Below are 19,268 nucleotides of genomic sequence, written 5' to 3'. Positions count from 1 at the left end.
GGCCTCTTGGTTATTCAGAAGAAGTTGTTTAAAGATTTTAACATATTTGACCCCTGTGACCTTGAAAATTAATGAAGGTCATTTATTTGAACAAACTTGGTAGCCCTTCATCCAAGCATGCTTCTGGCCAAATATCATCACCCTAGGCCTTTTGGTTACTGAGAAGAAGTTGTTTAAAGTAAAAAGTTGACGCCGGACGGACGCCGGACGAACGACGGACGCCGCACCATGCCATAAGCTCACTTGGCCCTTCGGGCCAGGTGAGCTAATAAGATTAAGAAATTTTATTCCATAATTTAAAAGAAAATAATATTTTCATCAATTCTACAAACATTCACACATATCTGATAACACACTTAGATGAAATTGTATGAATTTGTTCTGCAAATGGTCAAAACCCAAAAAATCACCTAAAATCACATGTTGTGTTAAATTGGTATCTTTGACCGATCATAGCACACAAACGAACACATCGACATACAATTTTTTTTTGCATTTTCTACTATGCCATTAACTCCTTTTTCCAAAAATCCATATAAGAAAAAAAGTTTAATACAGGAAATTTTTGACTTCTCAGAGGTGTACATCATTAAGAGGAATAACTGACTTACAGTGACCAGCTGTTGTTGGCTTGCTGACATGTAAATTCTCGAACGATATTGATGATGTCGGAATCCGTGTGGAAATAAAGCCCAAAATCTTTTAGTAAGGAACTTTGTTTTGACTTTTGCAGTTTTTTTTGTATATGTTGAATATGATGATATATATTATATTCAATAGCACAAAGTTTATAAAACAAATTATTATACCTCTACTTATTTTACACAGAGTATACAAAAGTAACCACATAAACAAGCTATTTCCCCTCTAACTGCATGCCAGGGAAATAGTTCGTCTGGAGGGTTGCGATAGTTTTGAAACTATTTCCCTTGGAAAATGCGGGAAATTGAGTGACGTCGTGGGCGGGGCCTGACCGAATACTGACCAATCAGCGCAATCAAATTACGTCGGCAATTTCCGGCCAGCGGAGCCGGTACTTTCTGGACCGACCTTCACCTCGCATTGTTGTTGACAGACGGCAACAGAAATTGCAACCCCCAGGTTTTCTGTGTTGGATGAGAGCGAGTTGTCGGACATATTGGAGGCAAAAGACAGTTGGAACACAAAAAAAACAGCACAGGCATCCGTTACAATGCTCTCTAGCTACCTCCCTGAAAAGGGTTTGGATATCGCGGACATGGAAACAGGTACAGTGGAGAATTGTGATGCGATGCTGAGGCGTTTTTATGCCGAGCTTTGAAAGCAGGATGGGAAAAAATATGCCAAAAAATCTACGGTGACTATGCGGTTTGGTATACAGAAACATTTTATCAAGACCAGGATCGCTAATTTTCAAGCAGAAACTGTGATTTATTGTTTATTGTACATGCGATATCCTTTATTTCATGTTATTGCAAATACTGTTTTTTTCTGATGTTGATTCTCAAGAAAAGTTTAGTTTTGTTAATAAAGTGTCCCAATTGTTGAAAATTTGTTGTCTCGGTATAATAAAACAGTTGAAGTATGGGTATTTCGGGATATATAGCAAGTTTATGATCCCCCTCAACCAGGACTCAGGGGATTATAAACTTGCTATATCCCTCATACCCTTACTTTAACTGTTAAATATCACATAGTTGAGATAAACTGAAGAAGCAGATTTTACTTAAAATTTCGAAATTTAGTTTGACAGGCCAATTTTCACAGCAACCACAGTACTACCGGGCAATGATGTTCAATTTAAACTTTGAACTGTGTATTTGGATGGGTTTGTAAAAATAAGGATAATAGTTGTCTATGTTCATTTACATTTGAACTTTTTGATAATGTAACAGAATCTTGAAACTTGCATTTAATAAGAGGACAGAAATAATCAGCTGTGAAATTGCAGAAAACTGTGTTCAGCATTTGAACTTTTAAATTACATATTTCAGCATTCAGAACAAAGACTTTTTCCATCTTCTTCAGGACATGCCCCTTATATTTACCGGTCATTCTCTTTCACTTTCGTAGTGAAATTATATTTGTAAAGAAACACTTAGCCGGACATCATATTTATCAAAGTTTCTAGCAATGAGCTAACCATACAAACATGACAGGTCATATGTTTAGTGCTAACTCTACTGACAGTGTGTGTATCAACTTCACGAGAAATATTTGATGCTGAAGCCTACATAGTTGCGCAGTGGTTAATTTAAGACTAAGAATGTCAGGAAAATGGTTCACCAATTGATCATTAAAAAACGTGATATCTAGAGGACTTTCCGTAAATTCACGTCCCACGCCGTGAGACTTTATCGGAGGTGAAAATCCGTGAGATTTTGCCTCATGCCGTGATATCTGGCATGTATGTTTTAATTATTTTTTTATTGTTGTTGAAAAAATATCTGCCCAAACAAGGAAGAGAAAATCAAGAGCTGTAGGACAAGATTGATTGATAGGTTTTACGTCCGCTTCACTACCGGATGTATCGGTTATCCAGCAGACGAAGAACAGAAAGGAAAAAGAGTAGAAGGGATAAAGTATGGAGTAAAGAGTAGAAGAGGGGGATAGATTAGATAAAGAGCCGTCTATCCTATATATATTAACTGTCTAGTTTTTGTGAGACGACTCCTATGCCTAATAACGCCTTAACCTAACACTCATTGTGAAGCATCACCAATTCTGGACCGGAAGTGAGGTACTGTGCCGCCGTCAGCCCCATCAGCCCCGCCTAGGTTTTATACAAAACAGCATATCATTTTTGTAAAAAGTGCTAATAGTAAAATTACAGGATGTCCCATCTTAGATGATAGATCAGGAAACTAGAACTAGTCGATGGCACACTCCCGCTATCCCCCCAAAGTAACCCATAACACACCCCCACACACCTCGATTACCATATGCAAAAATAAATAACTGTTGAATGTAGAACACGTGGTTATGTTTGATTTGCTAAAAGACTATATAAAAAAAAAAATGACCCCCATGACTCCAACCCTCTGGCCTGGTTCCTAGGGGTCATATCAAAATTCTGAAAGTTTGGTGAACTTCCCCATACATATATCTACCATGTCTAAAAGTTCCTACTTCAAACAGTGTAGAAAGTTATATTTCCCCTTATCCCTCAAGTAATATTTGAACCCACCCCTTCTGGCCCGGCCCCTGGGTGTCATATCAAAAATCCAAAAGTGTTGTGCACTCCTCAATGCATATATCTACCATGTCTAAAAGTTTCAAGTTCCTAATTCAGAGGAAATGTCGTTTAAAGGCATACCATCAAATTTACCCCTTTTGGCCCTGCCCATCTGTCCCCTGGGGGGTCAGGGACTTTATTTGTACAATCTTGAAATGTTTCCCCTAAAGATACTCCCTGTAAAATTTGGTTGAAATCTGCCAAATAGTCTAGGAGGAGATATCGTTTAAAGGCATACTGTCAAATTTACTCCTTTTGGCCCCACCCACCTGTCCCCTGGGGGGTCAGGGAATTCGTTTGTACAATCTTGAATCCCCTTCCCCTAAGGATGCTTCCTGCCAAATTTGGTTGAAATCTACCCATTAGTTTCAAAAGAACTAGAACTTGCCCTAAAACTTTAACCTGTAGAACTTTAACTTTAACTTTAACCAATTCCAAAAGACTTGTGTTTCGGACCAATAGTGAGCAAATGTAGTCCAATTTGTTGCTAAGGAACCTCCAGGCAATTGCTGTAACCATATTACAATGTAATATTAATTAAAAGCGGAGTTGAACACCAAAACACAGCTTGCCCAAATGTTTTAACCAAGTGGGACAGCGACGCCGACGCCGTGGGTACTTCTATATATATAGCCCCACTATTCTTTGAATAGACGAGTTAACAAAATGCTTACAAATTTTGTACTTTCAAGATTTATAATTCTTAACTGGATAATGACATTATAATGGGCAACATATATACGTATGCAGACTACAGGAAGTGTAAGTATACTAAATAATGTGTTTTATAGTGAGGTGAAGTATAGTAGGGTGCTGTGGGTACATATTTGTGTCAAAGCTGGGATCAATCTAGACTTGATTCACTGACATTTATGGGTAGTTTCCCCTGAAGAAGAAAAATCCCCTATTCTTAAAAATTCCTCCTGTGTGCTTCAAAATTCCCCTATTTCAACAAGAAAATAGCGGGGTTTCTTCAAAATATTTCCCTGATATTATGAAAAGTTCATTTTACACAACCAATAAGATTTTCTATGTGACGTCACAGGGAAAATGTTATTGGTTGTTTAAAAAGGACTTTTATTTATCTTTTACCTTCATGAAACTAGAGTCTTGTATCAACATTTTAATTTCACCCCAATCTGAAAAAGGATTGACTCCCCTAAAACCTAGATTGATCCTACAAAGTTAGGTGCTGTGAGTAAATATAAGACCACTCGGAATCATTGAATGTAGAACACTGTAAAAAAGGAACAAGAACAAATAAAATGCAATTAAAAACTAATAATACATGCATGAACACTGGCAATAAAACTTGTGTTTTAAGCAAACTTCAAGCACACCAAGTAGTTCAGGTTGGTAAGTTAATGAACAGGAAATATAAACTGGAACTTATGATGTCAATATGTCTGAAGCATGTAGGCAACATTATACAGGTTTCTGCATTTTATCTAATTCCATGTTTTTTTTTCCCTGAATAGATAAATCTGTGTATTTAGGTATGAATGCCTTCCAGACCATAGACCAGGATGATCAGTGGTCGTGTTAGTATTACAAGGCATCACAAGTGATACCAATCCCCTCGCATTCACACATTGTGACATATGTAAAAGGAAATGAAGTCGCTAGAGCGATGACAAAGCTATGTCTAAAAATAGTAACAGTGCCCTAGACCTTCAACATAGAAACCTGAAACAAGAACTTGTTGAAGGCGTCGCCATACCAAAGAGTGTAACATACGTATACGGACCGAATCCTATATCCCCTCATTCATTTTATACATAAAGTGTTGATAAAAAGAGCACAATGTAGATATGATTGATGTCAAATGCAACATCATATATTATTTACCACTTTACATTAACTTAAGTCATAATTAACACACGTGTTTAAGCATGATAGATTTGCTTAAAAATTTGGATAAAATTTAATGTCATAAATAAATTTAATGTCATAAATAAATTCATATAATATTGACCCTTCACCAAATATTTGAGCTGAGCTACTGATGAGTAATGTATATAGCTGATCTATTGCTATGGAAACTAAATATATATAGAAGCTAAAAAGTACTCACCATTCCCATGGTGCCGAGGTATCAGATGGGATTGCTCTTCAGCTTGTTGCCCCTCCTCAATCATCATAATTAACTTTTAACTTGAAAAATACCTAACCTTTCACGGATGTAGAAAGCTCCATAGATACTATACACCAGGTACACAATCTACAAAAACATCATTACACACACTGATTGAAATGTAAGGAAAAGGATGGAACAATTCATTGAGAACACATTATGTAAATCTAGATAAATGATAATTTTATTGTAAGTTAAGTTCTTATTTGTTTAATGTAGTCATATCCTTTCCTTTTGAATTAAACAAAAAGAAAAAAATGCTGTCTTTTATTTGAAATAAGAGCACCAGAATAAACACTATACACGTATATGATTCCTATCTGGAGGAGGACACAAGAACCCTTATTCCCAATAATAAATGATAATAATAATATACAACATTTGATATAGCGTCCTATCTAGCTAACATAAGCCACCCTAAAGCGCTTTACAGTACATAGATATACAACTAATACAATTAGCACATACATTAATGGATACAATTTTGAGGAATTTGCAGGAGCTGCCTTATCAGGTGCTAATTATTAGTCCTATGCCACCTGGCTAATATCTCCATATGTGTGTATGCCTGCTGGAGATGTGATGTGTTCTGTTTGTTTGGGGACCGTGCTTCCAACAACATCATTTATAGTGCCACCTCACTTGAATGCTACAGCACAGAAACCGCAACATCCACCCGAGACCAATTTATACTCCACCTGGGTTGTTGGAGTTGTGTTGGCAGGAGAAAAACCCTTTCTCTGAATATCCATATGTACGACGACCTCAAGGATCTAACCCCTGCGTAGAAGGTCGGTGTGTTAACCACGGCGACCTCAAGGATCTAACCCTAACTTAGAAGGCCGGTGTGCTAACCATGATGACCTCGAGGATCTAACCCCTGCTTAGAAGGCCAGTGTGTTAACCACGACGACCTCGAAGATCTAACCCATGCGTAGAAGGCCGGTGTGTTAACCACGACGACCTCAAGGATATAACCCCTGCGTAAAAGGTCGGTGTGTTAACCATGATGACCTCGAGGATCTAACCCCTGCGGAGAAGGTCGGTGTGTTAACCACGGCGTCCTCAAGGATCTAACCCTAACGTAGAAGGCCGGTGTGTTAACCATGATGACCTTGAGCATCTAACCCCTGCGTAAAAAGCCGGTGTGTTAACCACGGCGACCTCAAGGACCTAACCCTAACTTAGAAGGCCGGTGTGTTAACCATGATGCCCTCGAGGATCTAACCCCTGCATAGAAGGTCGGTGTGTTGACCATGATGACCTTGAGGATCTAAACCCTGCGTAGCAGGCCAGTGTGTTAACCACGACGACCTCAAGGATCTAACCCCTGCGTAGAAGGTCGGTGTGTTAACCACGACGCCCTCTAGGATCTAACCCCTGCGTAGCAGGCCAGCGTGTTAACCACGACGACCTCGAAGATCTAACCCATGCGTAGAACGCCGGTGTGTTAACCACGACGACCTCGAGCATCTAACCCCTGCGTAGAACGCCGGTGTGTTAACCATGATGACCTCAAGGATCTAACCCCTGCCTAGAAGGCCGGTGTGTTAACCACGACGACCTCGAGGGTCTAACCCCTGCGTAGAAGGCCGGTGGGATCTAACCCCTGCGTAGAAGGCCAGTGTGTTAACCACGACGACCTCGAGCATCTAACCCCTGCGTAGAAGGCCGGTGGGATCTAACCCCTGCGTAGAAGGCCGGTGGGATCTAACCCCTGCGTAGAAGGCCGGTGTGTTAACCCTATGACCTTGAGGATCTAACCCCTGCATAGAAGTAACCACGACGACCTCGAGGATCTAACCCCTGCTTAGAAGGCCGGTGTGTTATCCACGACGACCTCGAGGATCTAACCCCTGCGTAGAAGACCGGTGTGTTAACCACGACGACCTCAAGAATCTAACCCCTGCGTAAAAGGCCGGTGTGTTAACCATGATGACCTCGAGGATCTAACCCCTGCGGAGAAGGTCGGTGTGTTAACCACGGCGTCCTCAAGGATCTAACCCTAACTTAGAAGGCCGGTGTGCTAACCATGATGACCTCGAGGATCTAACCCCTGCATAGAAGGCCAGTGTGTTAACCACGACGACCTCGAAGATCTAACCCATGCGTAGAAGGCCGGTGTGTTAACCCTATGACCTTGAGGATCTAACCCCTGCATAGAAGTAACCACGACGACCTCGAGGATCTAACCCCTGCTTAGAAGGCCGGTGTGTTATCCACGACGACCTCGAGGATCTAACCCCTGCTTAGAAGGCCGGTGTGTTAACCACGACGACCTCAAGGATCTAACCCCTGCGTAAAAGGCCGGTGTGTTAACCATGATGACCTCAAGGATCTAACTCCTGCCTAGAAGGCCGGTGTGTTAACCACGATGACCTCGAGGATCTAAAACCTGCGTAGAAGGTCGGTGTGTTGACCATGATGACCTTGAGGATCTAACCCCTGCGTAGCAGGCCAGTGTGTTAACCACGACGACCTCGAAGATCTAACCCATGCGTAGAAGGCCGGTGTGTTAACCATGATGACCTTGAGGATCTTACCCCTGCGTAAAAGGCCGGTGTGTTAACAACGACGACCTCGAGGATCTAACCCCTGCGTAGAAGGCCGGTGTGTTAACCATGATGACCTTGAGGATCTAACCCCTGCGTAGAAGGCCGGTGTGTTAACCACGACGACCTCGAGGATCTAACCCCTGCGTAGAAGGCCGGTGTGTTAACCACGACGACCTCGAGGATCTAACCCCTGCGTAAAAGGCTGGTGTGTAAACCATGATGACCTCAAGGATCTAACTCCTGCGTAGAAGGCCGGTGTGTTAACCACGATGACCTTGAGGATCTAACCGCTGCGTAGAAGGTCGGTGTGTTAACCATGATGACCTTGAGGATCTAACCCCTGCGTAGAAGGTCGGTGTGTTAACCACGACGACCTCGAGGATCTAACCCCTGCGTAGCAGGCGGGTGTGTTAACCACGACGACCTCGAGGATCTAACCCCTGCGTAAAAGGCCGGTGTGTTAACCATGATGACCTCAAGGATCTAACTCCTGCGTAGAGGGCCGGTGTGTTAACCACGATGACCTCGAGGATCTAACCCCTGCGTAGAAGGTCGGTGTGTTAACCATGATGACCTTGAGGATCTAACCCCTGCGTAGAAGGTCGGTATGTTAACCACGACGACCTCGAGGATCTAACCCCTGCGTAGAAGGCCTGTGTGTTAACCACGACGACCTCGAGGATCTAACCCCTGCGTAGAAGGCCGGTGTGTTAACCACGACGACCTCGAGGATCTAACCCCTGCGTAAAAGGCCGGTGTGTTAACCATGATGACCTCAAGGATCTAACTCCTGCGTAGAGGGCCGGTGTGTTAACCACGATGACCTCGAGGATCTAACCCCTGCGTAGAAGGTCGGTGTGTTAACCATGATGACCTTGAGGATCTAACCCCTGCGTAGAAGGCCGGTGTGTAAACCATGATGACCTTGAGGATCTAACCCCTGCGTAGAAGGCCGGTGTGTTAACCATGATGACCTTGAGGATCTAACCCCTGCGTAGCAGGCCAGTGTGTTAACCACGACGACCTTGAGGATCTAACCCCTGCGTAAAAGGCCACTGTGTTAACCACGACGACCTCATGGATCTAACCCCTGCATAGAAGGCCGGTGTGTTAACCCTACGACCTCGAGGATTTAACCCCCTGCGTAGAAGGCCCATGTGTTAACCACGACGACCTCATGGATCTAACCCCTGCGTAGAAGGCCGGTGTGTTAACCCTATGACCTTGAGGATCTAACCCCTGCGTAGAAGGCCGGTGTGTTAACCACTTGACCAATCCGTCCATAATGCCAATGCTCCGGATCAAAGCTAAGGACCAGAGTTACCAACTACTGTACATGTGTATTCTGTCAGTCTGATCTTTTATTAAAAATGTACTATCAATTTTCTAATATCAACCTGATCAGGTTAAACTTCAGGAATTTTTAACTTTAAAAGTTGTGTGTTGACAACCTACATGTTGTGTGACGTTCATCTCAGCTTATCATGATTATCAAACCATTGACTAACCGTAAAGTCTGCAGGTTATATAACAGGCCAAACATAAATGAGCATGTAGGAGAGCATGTCAGTCCAAGTCAAGTAATATCTGTGTGTGACAACTACACTGTATACTTGTCATGTGCTACAGGACATAGTACAACTTAAAAGTGACAGACTTACAATAAACAACGTATAGAAAATACAACATACATGGTGTGCCAAACTATACCTGACAAAACACAAAATTGAAATACGAATGCCAGCTCACAACACCAACCCATCCCCCAACGATCCACGGTACAGTCATTTTGTTCCTTGTGTAAGATGCTTTCAGTGTTCCTGACCGGTCACCCTAATGAGTGTCCTCAGAGTAATGAGTTACCTCAGAGTGTCCTGGGAGGTTTTTGCTTCTGATTCTTAAATATTGTTCACTTATCTAGGTGTGGGCAAAATTTAAGTTCAATCGTAACAGGAGAAAGTACCGAAATACGTCGGTAAATACTATTTTCACGAGGATGGATTGAGTGTCCACGGAGGAATAAGTGTCCAGGTAAGTGTTCGCGTGCCCGAGAATTTGTTAATCAATATTTTTTACTTCTGTCTTCTTATTCATACATATTTTCCACTTACCTAACTATGTGCAAAATATCAGGTTTACCATAACAGTAGAATGTACCGAAATACGTCGATAACTACTATTTTCATGAGGGTGGATTGAGTGTCCAGGTAAGTGTTCGAGCGCCCGGGAATTCGTTAATCGATATTTTTTCCTTATGTCTGCTGATTCATGAATATTTTCCACTTACCTAACTGTGTGCAAAATATCAGGTTGATCATAACAGTAGAATGTATCAAAATTTATCGTTAATTGTATGCCTACGATAACAGCTAAGAGTTGTACACGTAGTTATATACGAGTTACTTCCCTTCCAAAGCATTCTCTGCCTATTTTGATAGCCGTTACTAAAGGTATTTAATTTTGTAATACTTGTTAATTTCGTGATATATTTATATACATAGTACTTACAACAATGTGTAATAAAATGTCTGTTGCTGTATAATACACCTACGACCATCAACGTATATTGTTTGGTTTCAACAAATGTTATTGTGTTAACAAAAGGATTAGACAACAGGCAGTGCCTATACAAGTCTTCTCCTGAACCGGTACAATATATATACATTTACACTGAATAATAAGGTATATTTACACAATTGTTGTTAATTAATTACTGATTGAGATTATTGACATATTTCACAGAAATCAAGCCTGAAATAAGAATAATTCGGACAGAAAAAGAAACAAGAACAACTGCGCCATCTTGAATAAGATTGTCAATAAATTTATAGAAGTTTAAGTCACTTGCTTTGTGCCTGATTTGACAAAGTATTATATTAAGATTACTAGGATTGCACTGTTTAATGATCAAAGATTAAAGATCTTATACATTAGAATTAATTAATGTTTATGACGTCTTTAATTTAAAGTTTCCATATTTACCTCAAGATATAGTTTTCGATGAGATATCCCACTTTTTACCCCATATAATTTCTATAGCTATCCAATGGTACAGTCATTCCAGATAATATCACCATACCAAAGCACAGGTCTTATATAACAATAAAATAACGTTTCCAATGATTTACTATCGATTTATATTTTTAAGCATTCTCAATTCCGTCTTTGCGTATTGCAGAGTTATCTTCTCTTGTGAGCAGGTATTTATTGTTACCTCATTTGTTTGTGAGAGTAACGTCATCAACTTTTGAGAAAACAACGTTATTTTCCCACACAAACCAATGACGTAACAATCAATACCTGCTCACAAGAGAAAATAACTCTGCAATACGCAAAGACGGAATATGTTGAGTCTAATACAAGTTTTACTAAAATTAACATGAATATCAAAAGTAACCATAAATGTTTTATGGCTTATTTCAACAGGTAATAATTTATGATTAAAGACAAGAGGGGTGTGCTTTCTATTCCTTCTATACACTGTAAAACGTATATACGTATTCAGATTGGAGGGTGTACATATTAATTATATAACAATGTAATTATAAATCATTTATTACGATTAGTCATGTCATTGCAAGGGACTTTTCAAAGACTATCTTTAAGTTGGTTGGTCATTATATATTGTTGGGTTGGGGAAGCGTGTTTTCGAGACATTCAATGACACTTTTTTTGAAAATTGTGTGGCCCTAAAAAGGGCCGTTTTAATCTGAGTAGTTTCCTACTTCATCTGACTGCAGTACAGGGCTAGCTTCAGTTGTCTTGCGTAACGGGTCTCCAATGTCTGTGTTAGGTGGACGCTGTCCTTGAATGCAGCAGCTGTGAGGTGTTGTTGTCTGCGCAGTTTCCAAAATGTAACGTTATCTTCTGTTTTGAATAATTCGCATAGATGCGTGTTTATTCTGGTTCGTTGTATTTCATATTTCTCTGGTGACATATGCCGCAGTCTGTATCACTGGAACAGGCTACCAACTGTCACCCGGCATCCTTTCTCTACAAACATAGCGACAACGTCACATATGTCGCTGACAATGTCATCTTGGTCTGATTTGGGGCCGATGTCGCGGTTTCCTCCAATCTGTAGGAACACCAGGTCGACATCAAGATCACATATTTTCTTCGATAGTAGAAGTGTCCTGGTTGCCCCACGGATTCCTATCAGCTGGACATCGTCGGATTGCAGGAGAGAGTTTCCAGGCATCCTGGCAATGAAGCTGTGTCCAACGATTGCGAAACGCATGAAGATGTTTACAGGTTTACTTGTTGATTTACTTGAAAGAGAGAGTTGTGTCGTGTCGTTCACGTGAAACTATTATCACAACATAATTACCGTTTGCATTGTCCATACAGACACGGGCACGAGACAATAATTATCTTATTATAATTATCTATCACCTTGCCCTAGTAAACAAACAGCGGTCACATGTAAACCCCCCGCAGGGTAGGTTCACCGCCCAGGTGTTATATACGCCCACACATTTATTGTCAGGTGTTAATATTTTATTGTTTATTAGTTTTAAGCCTTGCGGCTCATAGGCATATTTTAACAACATTTATACAATGATATCAATGACATAGAATAATTCTATAGAATAATAATCTTATCCATTTATATATATGTTTATATATATATAAAATAAAATTTGTGAAAATGAAATGCGATTTTACACTTTTGTTGAATAAAAAAACATAGATCACAATCTCATTATACAGTAACAAGACGCTTATAGCAAAACTTTGATATACCTTGTATATTCATAATTTACGACTGTTTCCGAGGCACTGCATTATTTGCGCGTGCAATCTGTATAAGATGACGATTTATCCATAACCCCTCAAAACAGCACAAAAATACACACAAAAATGACCTCATACACATCCTATTATGTCCCCAAAAACACTTTAATGATAGCGTTAAAGCTTTTAAAATTTTACATAACCTTAAGTCTAGCGTTACAAATAACGACCCCTTTAGATTGACATGTAGGCTACGGCTGATCACAATATTATTTTGGGTCGGTAGTCAAGCTTGACATATTTTTGACATACAAAACAATAAGGAATTTTAAATGTAACATCGCATAATTTACGTGTATGAGAGTATTTATTGGGACGGAATGGTCGCTTACCTTCAGATTAGCCTAATATTCTTATAACAGGCACCAAAGAAAACAACGTCAATCACATGATCGGGGTCAATCAGGTTTGCAGATAACGAGGCACGCTTACGCGTTTGTATCAAGAACTATAGCTACCTTGACTAAGTTGGTTGTAATAAAGTAATCACTTCCGGAATATTTATTTCCGTCATTTTGGTACCGGGCCGCTTTCGTTTATCGCGATCCAAACGGTTGAACCAGTTTGACCAGAGTTGTTCGTTTATGAAATAAGGTCGGCCTAGAACTTTCAGGCGGGGCCTTGCCAAGGCCTGTAGTTTAAGACCATTTAAAAGAAATATTTATTATTTCGCAATTTGGTGTTATACCATTTAATCTTTTAGTGTAAGTTAGTAGCCTGTAAATATATTGTTGAATGGACACAACCGATCTTGTATAACTTAGTGTATTTATTTAGCTCACCTATATTTTATTCATCCTATCTATCTATCTATCTATCTATCTATCTATCTATCTATCATAATCTATCTATCTATCTATCTATCTATCATAATCTATCTATCCAAGTTTTGTATGCAAAATGTTTAATTTACGTTCACCGAAACCTAAGTAGATTGGCAGAGGAGATAGTACTTTTGAAGTTAACGAGTTTTTAAAAGAATGTAAAAAAGTCAATGGTCGTACTGAAAGGTCCAATGAATTCTAACTGCGAAGACTTGAAGTTATAAAACTAAGATATCAGTGTAGTCCACTTAAATATGATCTTTATAGGGTAAATATTGTTGATAGTCCAGTTTGTAATCATGTGGCCATTCCTGTGAAAATGCCTTTCACCCTTTTTTGTGAGTGCTTACTTTTTAACGAAGAAAGACGCATCCTGTTCCAAAATTTGAATTCCTTGCATGTTGATTTAGAATTACTTTTGTTTGGTATTATCAGAGACGTATAAATACATGTATTATACGTCTCTGGTAATATTCAATTTTCGGTAGAAATCATTACAAAAGTTTGTAGACAAGTGCATCATTACATCAAATCCAGCAATAGGTTTTGATAATTATAATTATCATTTCTTATTTTTATTTATATGTGTACGTTGTTATATATGTTTATGTTTATGAAATTGCATTTCATTTTTTTGCCTGATTTCTTTGTTACATTGATCTTGTTCATTATAAAATTGCTATACCGGCCGCGTGTCATGAAATTTTGTATAATTTGTAATTTATTCAAATGCGGATCCTTTTCACAGTTTACACGATTTCTTTTCTAGGTCACCCCCATTCCCTATCCCCCCTAAGCCCCTCCCCCCACTCACCCTCCCTTTTCCACCCTATCCCCCTCCCGTTCCCCAAAAACATATACATTGTTTTTACCATATGTATTTAGGAGAGGACTTTATTAAGTAGTAATAGCTTGTTTTCCCATCCATTTGTATATTTGTACAATAAAATATGTTTAAACTAAAAATCTATCTATCTATCTGTAAATTTTAGTATAAATCAATTTTATTGCAACAAAAGACAAATGGATTGGACAAAAGTTATTGCAACTTACTTACGTCCTTTCCGTAAATGAAAATATATATACAAAATTAATGTGTCACGTAATAACCTAATACAAATTTATATATGTATATATATATATAAGATGTTAAAGATGGGTTACAGCAAAAGAGGAAATGATAGGATTAGGGACACCAACGTATAGTGTTTAAATATGTATTCGGAGAGTTTACTTGAGATCGCGTGTGTGATTTTCCCAATCGAGTCGGCGTAAGTAGTATACCTAATCTGTAAATACTGCAACGCCCTCTTTCGACTACTCTGTGCAGCGTGCGCGTCAATGCAGGTTGTTAAAAACGGTATTCTAATGAGTGCAGGGCTACTGGGCTGGCAGTAGTAAGTAAAAGAAAGTGGTAGTGATACATTGTTTATATGGAAACTAATTTGTAGACAGTTACGTTTCAGGTTAAAAGATAAAATATTTGAATTTAAAAACAGGGGTGGCTTGCTAGGGTCTAGGCAAGCTGATGGCGCTAACAGCCTTGAGAGAATCGATAGTAGGACAGGTAATTATGTCAGGAGGTAGAGAGTTCCACTTGACAATTGGCTAGGGGCAAGAATGATATGTGTAATAGTCTTTTGTTGTTTGGTATCTGTCTGTATGAATGTTGATGAGCATTTCTGGAGTATCTCAGTGGATGTTGTATGTATATAAACCAGCCGATAGACAACCTTGTAAAACAGACACAACCTGTCCACTGTATTGGAGAGTTTGCCAACCCAGACTCACCAATATGTCAGAGACACTCGAAAGAGGGAGTGATCACGCTTTAGCCATCGTGCTGCCAGGCGCGTAGCTAGCCCCTTTACCATGTGTAAGCCCCGACATGGGCTCGCCGAAGGCAGCCCCCCCCCCCCCCCCCCCCCCCCCCCCCGAAGCGCGAAGCACGAGCAAGGGGAAGGTACGTGAGGGGTCTTCCCCTCCCGTAAGGGGGGGCGGGGGGGCGGGGGGCTCCCCCATGGAAGTGTTGTTTTCTAGAACGTCTCAGGGGCCATTTCCCACGTCCTGATGTCTGAGATAATGATATGTTGTAAACTATAATATTGTTTTAAAAAAGGGGCCGGACGGTCTCCCCTACACATGAATAATACATGTGTAGGGGGGACCGGGGCAAGACGTTATGGAAGGCATGTACTATACTGTTGAAATGCATATTTATATATGTCATTTAGAAAAGAAATGTATTGTGTTTCATAAACTGATATTATATATATTGGGAATTATTGGACTTTTTAGGTCGATAGGGTTGGGGGCCGGACGAGTCCCGCCCTGAGGCAAATCCGGCTCCTACCAGAGCAAGTATGGCATGCAGGATAGAGAAGACAATTTACTAATAAGTGTATGGAATTTCATTCAATTCTGTTGGAAAATAAGTCCAGAACAAATCAGTGAATACAAAAAAAATATACTTAATTTTGGCGACGTAAAAATATTATTTTTGTGGTCAACTAGGTGACGTTATCAATAGGGACGTCACTTGGCACAATAACAGTTGCATTCGAGGTGGCCGAATGTGCCCCGGCAAAAGGGGCCGAACGTGCCCCAAATTGATATTTTCATAAAACAAAACAAAAAACATTGATTGTCTGTGTCCACTGTGCCAAACTAGGAGTCGTTTGCGCCGGGCGTGAGTTTCTCAATTTACCCAATCGAGCAGTTAGTTCCGCCTGGAACTGTACATTAATGCAATGGACATTTCTAAACTTCATACATTTTTGTACTAACTATTAACAATGTATCATATATGAGGAATTACATATGTATACTATTTATTCAAAACTTAAACTCCACTTTATAGTATCAGCAAGAAAAAGAAAAAACGTCATGAAAACCTATACTTGTCAAAATCATGTGCAAGCCCGGGCTTATTGCAATTGGCTTACATGGTAGCTACGCGCTTGGCTGCTCTGCGCTGGACCATCTCTAGTTGGTTACTAATTAAGCCGTTGTGTTGGAGGGTCCCAGACTCAGGCTGAATACTGTAACTGGGGACGGGCTTTGGTGGTGTACGCCATACTCCTAATTTTTTCGTTTTTAAAAACCCAATGACCTATTAGCCGAACTACTCACCCGATTTACATGTTTATTCCACGTAAGGTTATGTGAAATATCAACTCCAAGGTATTTTGCGTGTGGAACAGTTTATAAAGTTTGGTTGTGAAGTACGTACCTTGACGGAATAGGTTTTTTTATCTTGTAATTTGTATGACCTGACTTTTACTGGGGTTAAATTCCATATTCCAGGTATTTTCACAGACTTGTAACTTTTCAAGGTCTTCTTGGAGTATGGCTGCATCGTTGATATTGTCAAGGGACAAATATAATGCGGTATCATCCGAAAAAAAGACGGACTTCTGATGTTATATGGTCAGGGAGGTCATTAATATAGGCTGAAAACAAGATCGGACCTAATACTGACCCCTGGGGGAACACCGGATATTACCTTGACCTTTAACGATGGTACCTGCCTGAGAGAAAGCCTCTGATCCTCTGGAGGTTGTGTCCCTTTACTCCGTACTGTAATAATTTAGAATGCTTACCTGTATGTACATTTCTTGCAATGTCTTCTATTAACTATAATGTAGACATCCATGTAGACCTATGTTTATTTGCATGCTATGTTTTTCTATGTTTTATACCCATGTTTGTCGCAGAAATACTGAGCTAAAGTTTGTATGTTTATGGTATGCGACGTTAAATAAATAATCTTGTATCGAATCTAATGAGTGTAAAAAGTGAAATAAATCAGACAGAAAGCTAGTTTATAATAATAAACAGCATTTATATAGCGCCCTATATTATTTGTAAAATTACTCTAAAGCGCTTTACAACATATAGATAATAGTATTAGTTATGATTGTTAAACACAAAGCTTACAATCACCACTATACATTAAGCAAGAAGATAATTATCAATCAGAATGAATGATTTGGAGTTTGAGAGAAAAAATGAAAAAGAAAGAGAGAATGAAGGGAAAGGGGCCTCCTGCGTGAGGCTACATTATGTAAGAGGGATGAGCCCGGGGCACCCAAACCCTGGCATCCCTCCCAAAAGATGTGCCTGGGAAGTAAAATCCAATTTTTTACTTTTTATTGTTGTTATAGTTCTGAACAATGTCATACACAAAAATACAAAATTGACGAAAATTACATATTTTGGTATTATATAACGGTGCTTTTAGTTTTGTCGTTGTGACAAAGCGCTGTTGAAAAATTAATTTGTGCTTTTTTCGCCTTTCGAACTTTGACACAAAAAAACGACAAAGCGTCGATTAAAGAAATAAAACTGCGCTTTTTCAGGTTTTATTTTGACCCTTTTGCTTCACATAAACGACCTTTGGCTCGTCTCGCGTATTATTAGGTGTGGTATTAAATACCCGAGGATAATGTGCCAGTGGGTAACCATACTTCAGGTGTCTCACGACTCTGTTCTTCTGGGGAAATACTTTAAGGCCCCGGTCCTCACGACTCTGTTCTTCTGATTCTCTAGGGAAGTACTTTAAGGCCCCGGTCCTCACGACTCTGTTCTTCTGATTCTCTAGGGAAGTACTTTAAGGCCCCGGTCCTCACGACTCTGTTCTTCTGATTCTCTAGGGAAGTACTTTAAGGCCCCGGTCCTCACGACTCTGTTCTTCTGATTCTCTAGGGAAGTACTTTAAGGCCCCGGTCCTCACGACTCTGTTCTTCTGATTCTCTAGGGAAGTACTTTAAGGCCCCGGTCCTCACGACTCTGTTCTTCTGATTCTCTAGGGAAGTACTTTAAGGCCCCGGTCCTCACGACTCTGTTCTTCTGATTCTCTAGGGAAGTACTTTAAGGCCCCGGTCCTCACGACTCTGTTCTTCTGATTCTCTAGGGAAGTACTTTAAGGCCCCGGTCCTCACGACTCTGTTCTTCTGATTCTCTAGGGAAGTACTTTAAGGCCCCGGTCCTCACGGCTCTGTTCTTCTGATTCTCTAGGGAAGTAATTTAAGGCCCCGGTCCTCACGACTCTGTTCTTCTGATTCTCTAGGGAAGTACTTTAAGGCCCCGGTCCTCACGACTCTGTTCTTCTGATTCTCTAGGGAAGTACTTTAAGGCCCCGGTCCTCACGGCTCTGTTCTTCTGATTCTCTAGGGAAGTACTTTAAGGCCCCGGTCCTCACGGCTCTGTTCTTCTGATTCTCTAGGGAAGTAATTTAAGGCCCCGGTCCTCACGACTCTGTTCTTCTGATTCTCTAGGGAAGTACTTTAAGGCCCCGGTCCTCACGGTTTTGTTCTTCTGATTCTCTAGGGAAATACTTTAAGGCCCCGGTCTTCCCTGGGTTCTCCGCAGATGTCTTTTTCTATACCATTAACATCAGAAAATTGCCTACAAGATTTAATACATATAAGTAACGCATCTCTCCTTTAGACAGTATTCACATATCTCTTTATCTTTAAACATGTTGAGCAGATTTTAATGGAGGTTGAATTTGTAAACAACTTTCCATAATCATCAGTTATATCTTACTACAAAAATCTGACCATCGTGCTTCAAATACAACAATTCTAAACCCGTTATTTCTAAGCATCACAACTACAAGAACACTGTAATAGCCCTCAGAACAATTCCTTCTAACATATCCTATACCATAGCTGTTAAGTGCCGTGTGTTTGACGAACAGTGATAGGATGAATGGTTGTTGTTGAAAGGGTTGGGGGGGG

At 40.1% G+C, this 19,268-nt stretch overlaps 1 protein-coding gene across 3 annotated transcripts in view; it reads right to left on the bottom strand.

The window, feature by feature from the left end:
- LOC110460352 (synaptic vesicle glycoprotein 2C-like) overlaps positions 1-13,127 on the bottom strand; it is a 54,424-nt gene extending 41,297 nt beyond the window's left edge. For all 3 annotated transcript variants that reach the window (XM_021513217.1, XM_021513219.1, XM_021513218.1), the window contains exons 1-2: positions 13,033-13,127; positions 5,289-5,435 (exon numbers count right to left, since the gene is read on the bottom strand). In XM_021513217.1, the coding sequence (XP_021368892.1) occupies positions 5,289-5,355 (67 nt within the window). In that variant the 5' untranslated portion in view covers positions 5,356-5,435; positions 13,033-13,127. The remainder of the gene's footprint in view (positions 1-5,288; positions 5,436-13,032) is intronic.
- Positions 13,128-19,268: the final 6,141 nt, after the last annotated feature.

Source organism: Mizuhopecten yessoensis, unplaced genomic scaffold, assembly GCF_002113885.1.
Source record: "Mizuhopecten yessoensis strain PY_sf001 unplaced genomic scaffold, ASM211388v2 scaffold10363, whole genome shotgun sequence".
NCBI classification, from domain to species: domain Eukaryota; kingdom Metazoa; phylum Mollusca; class Bivalvia; order Pectinida; family Pectinidae; genus Mizuhopecten; species Mizuhopecten yessoensis.
Note: the sequence above shows the minus strand (reverse complement) of the source record. Positions and strands in the feature narration are given on the sequence as shown.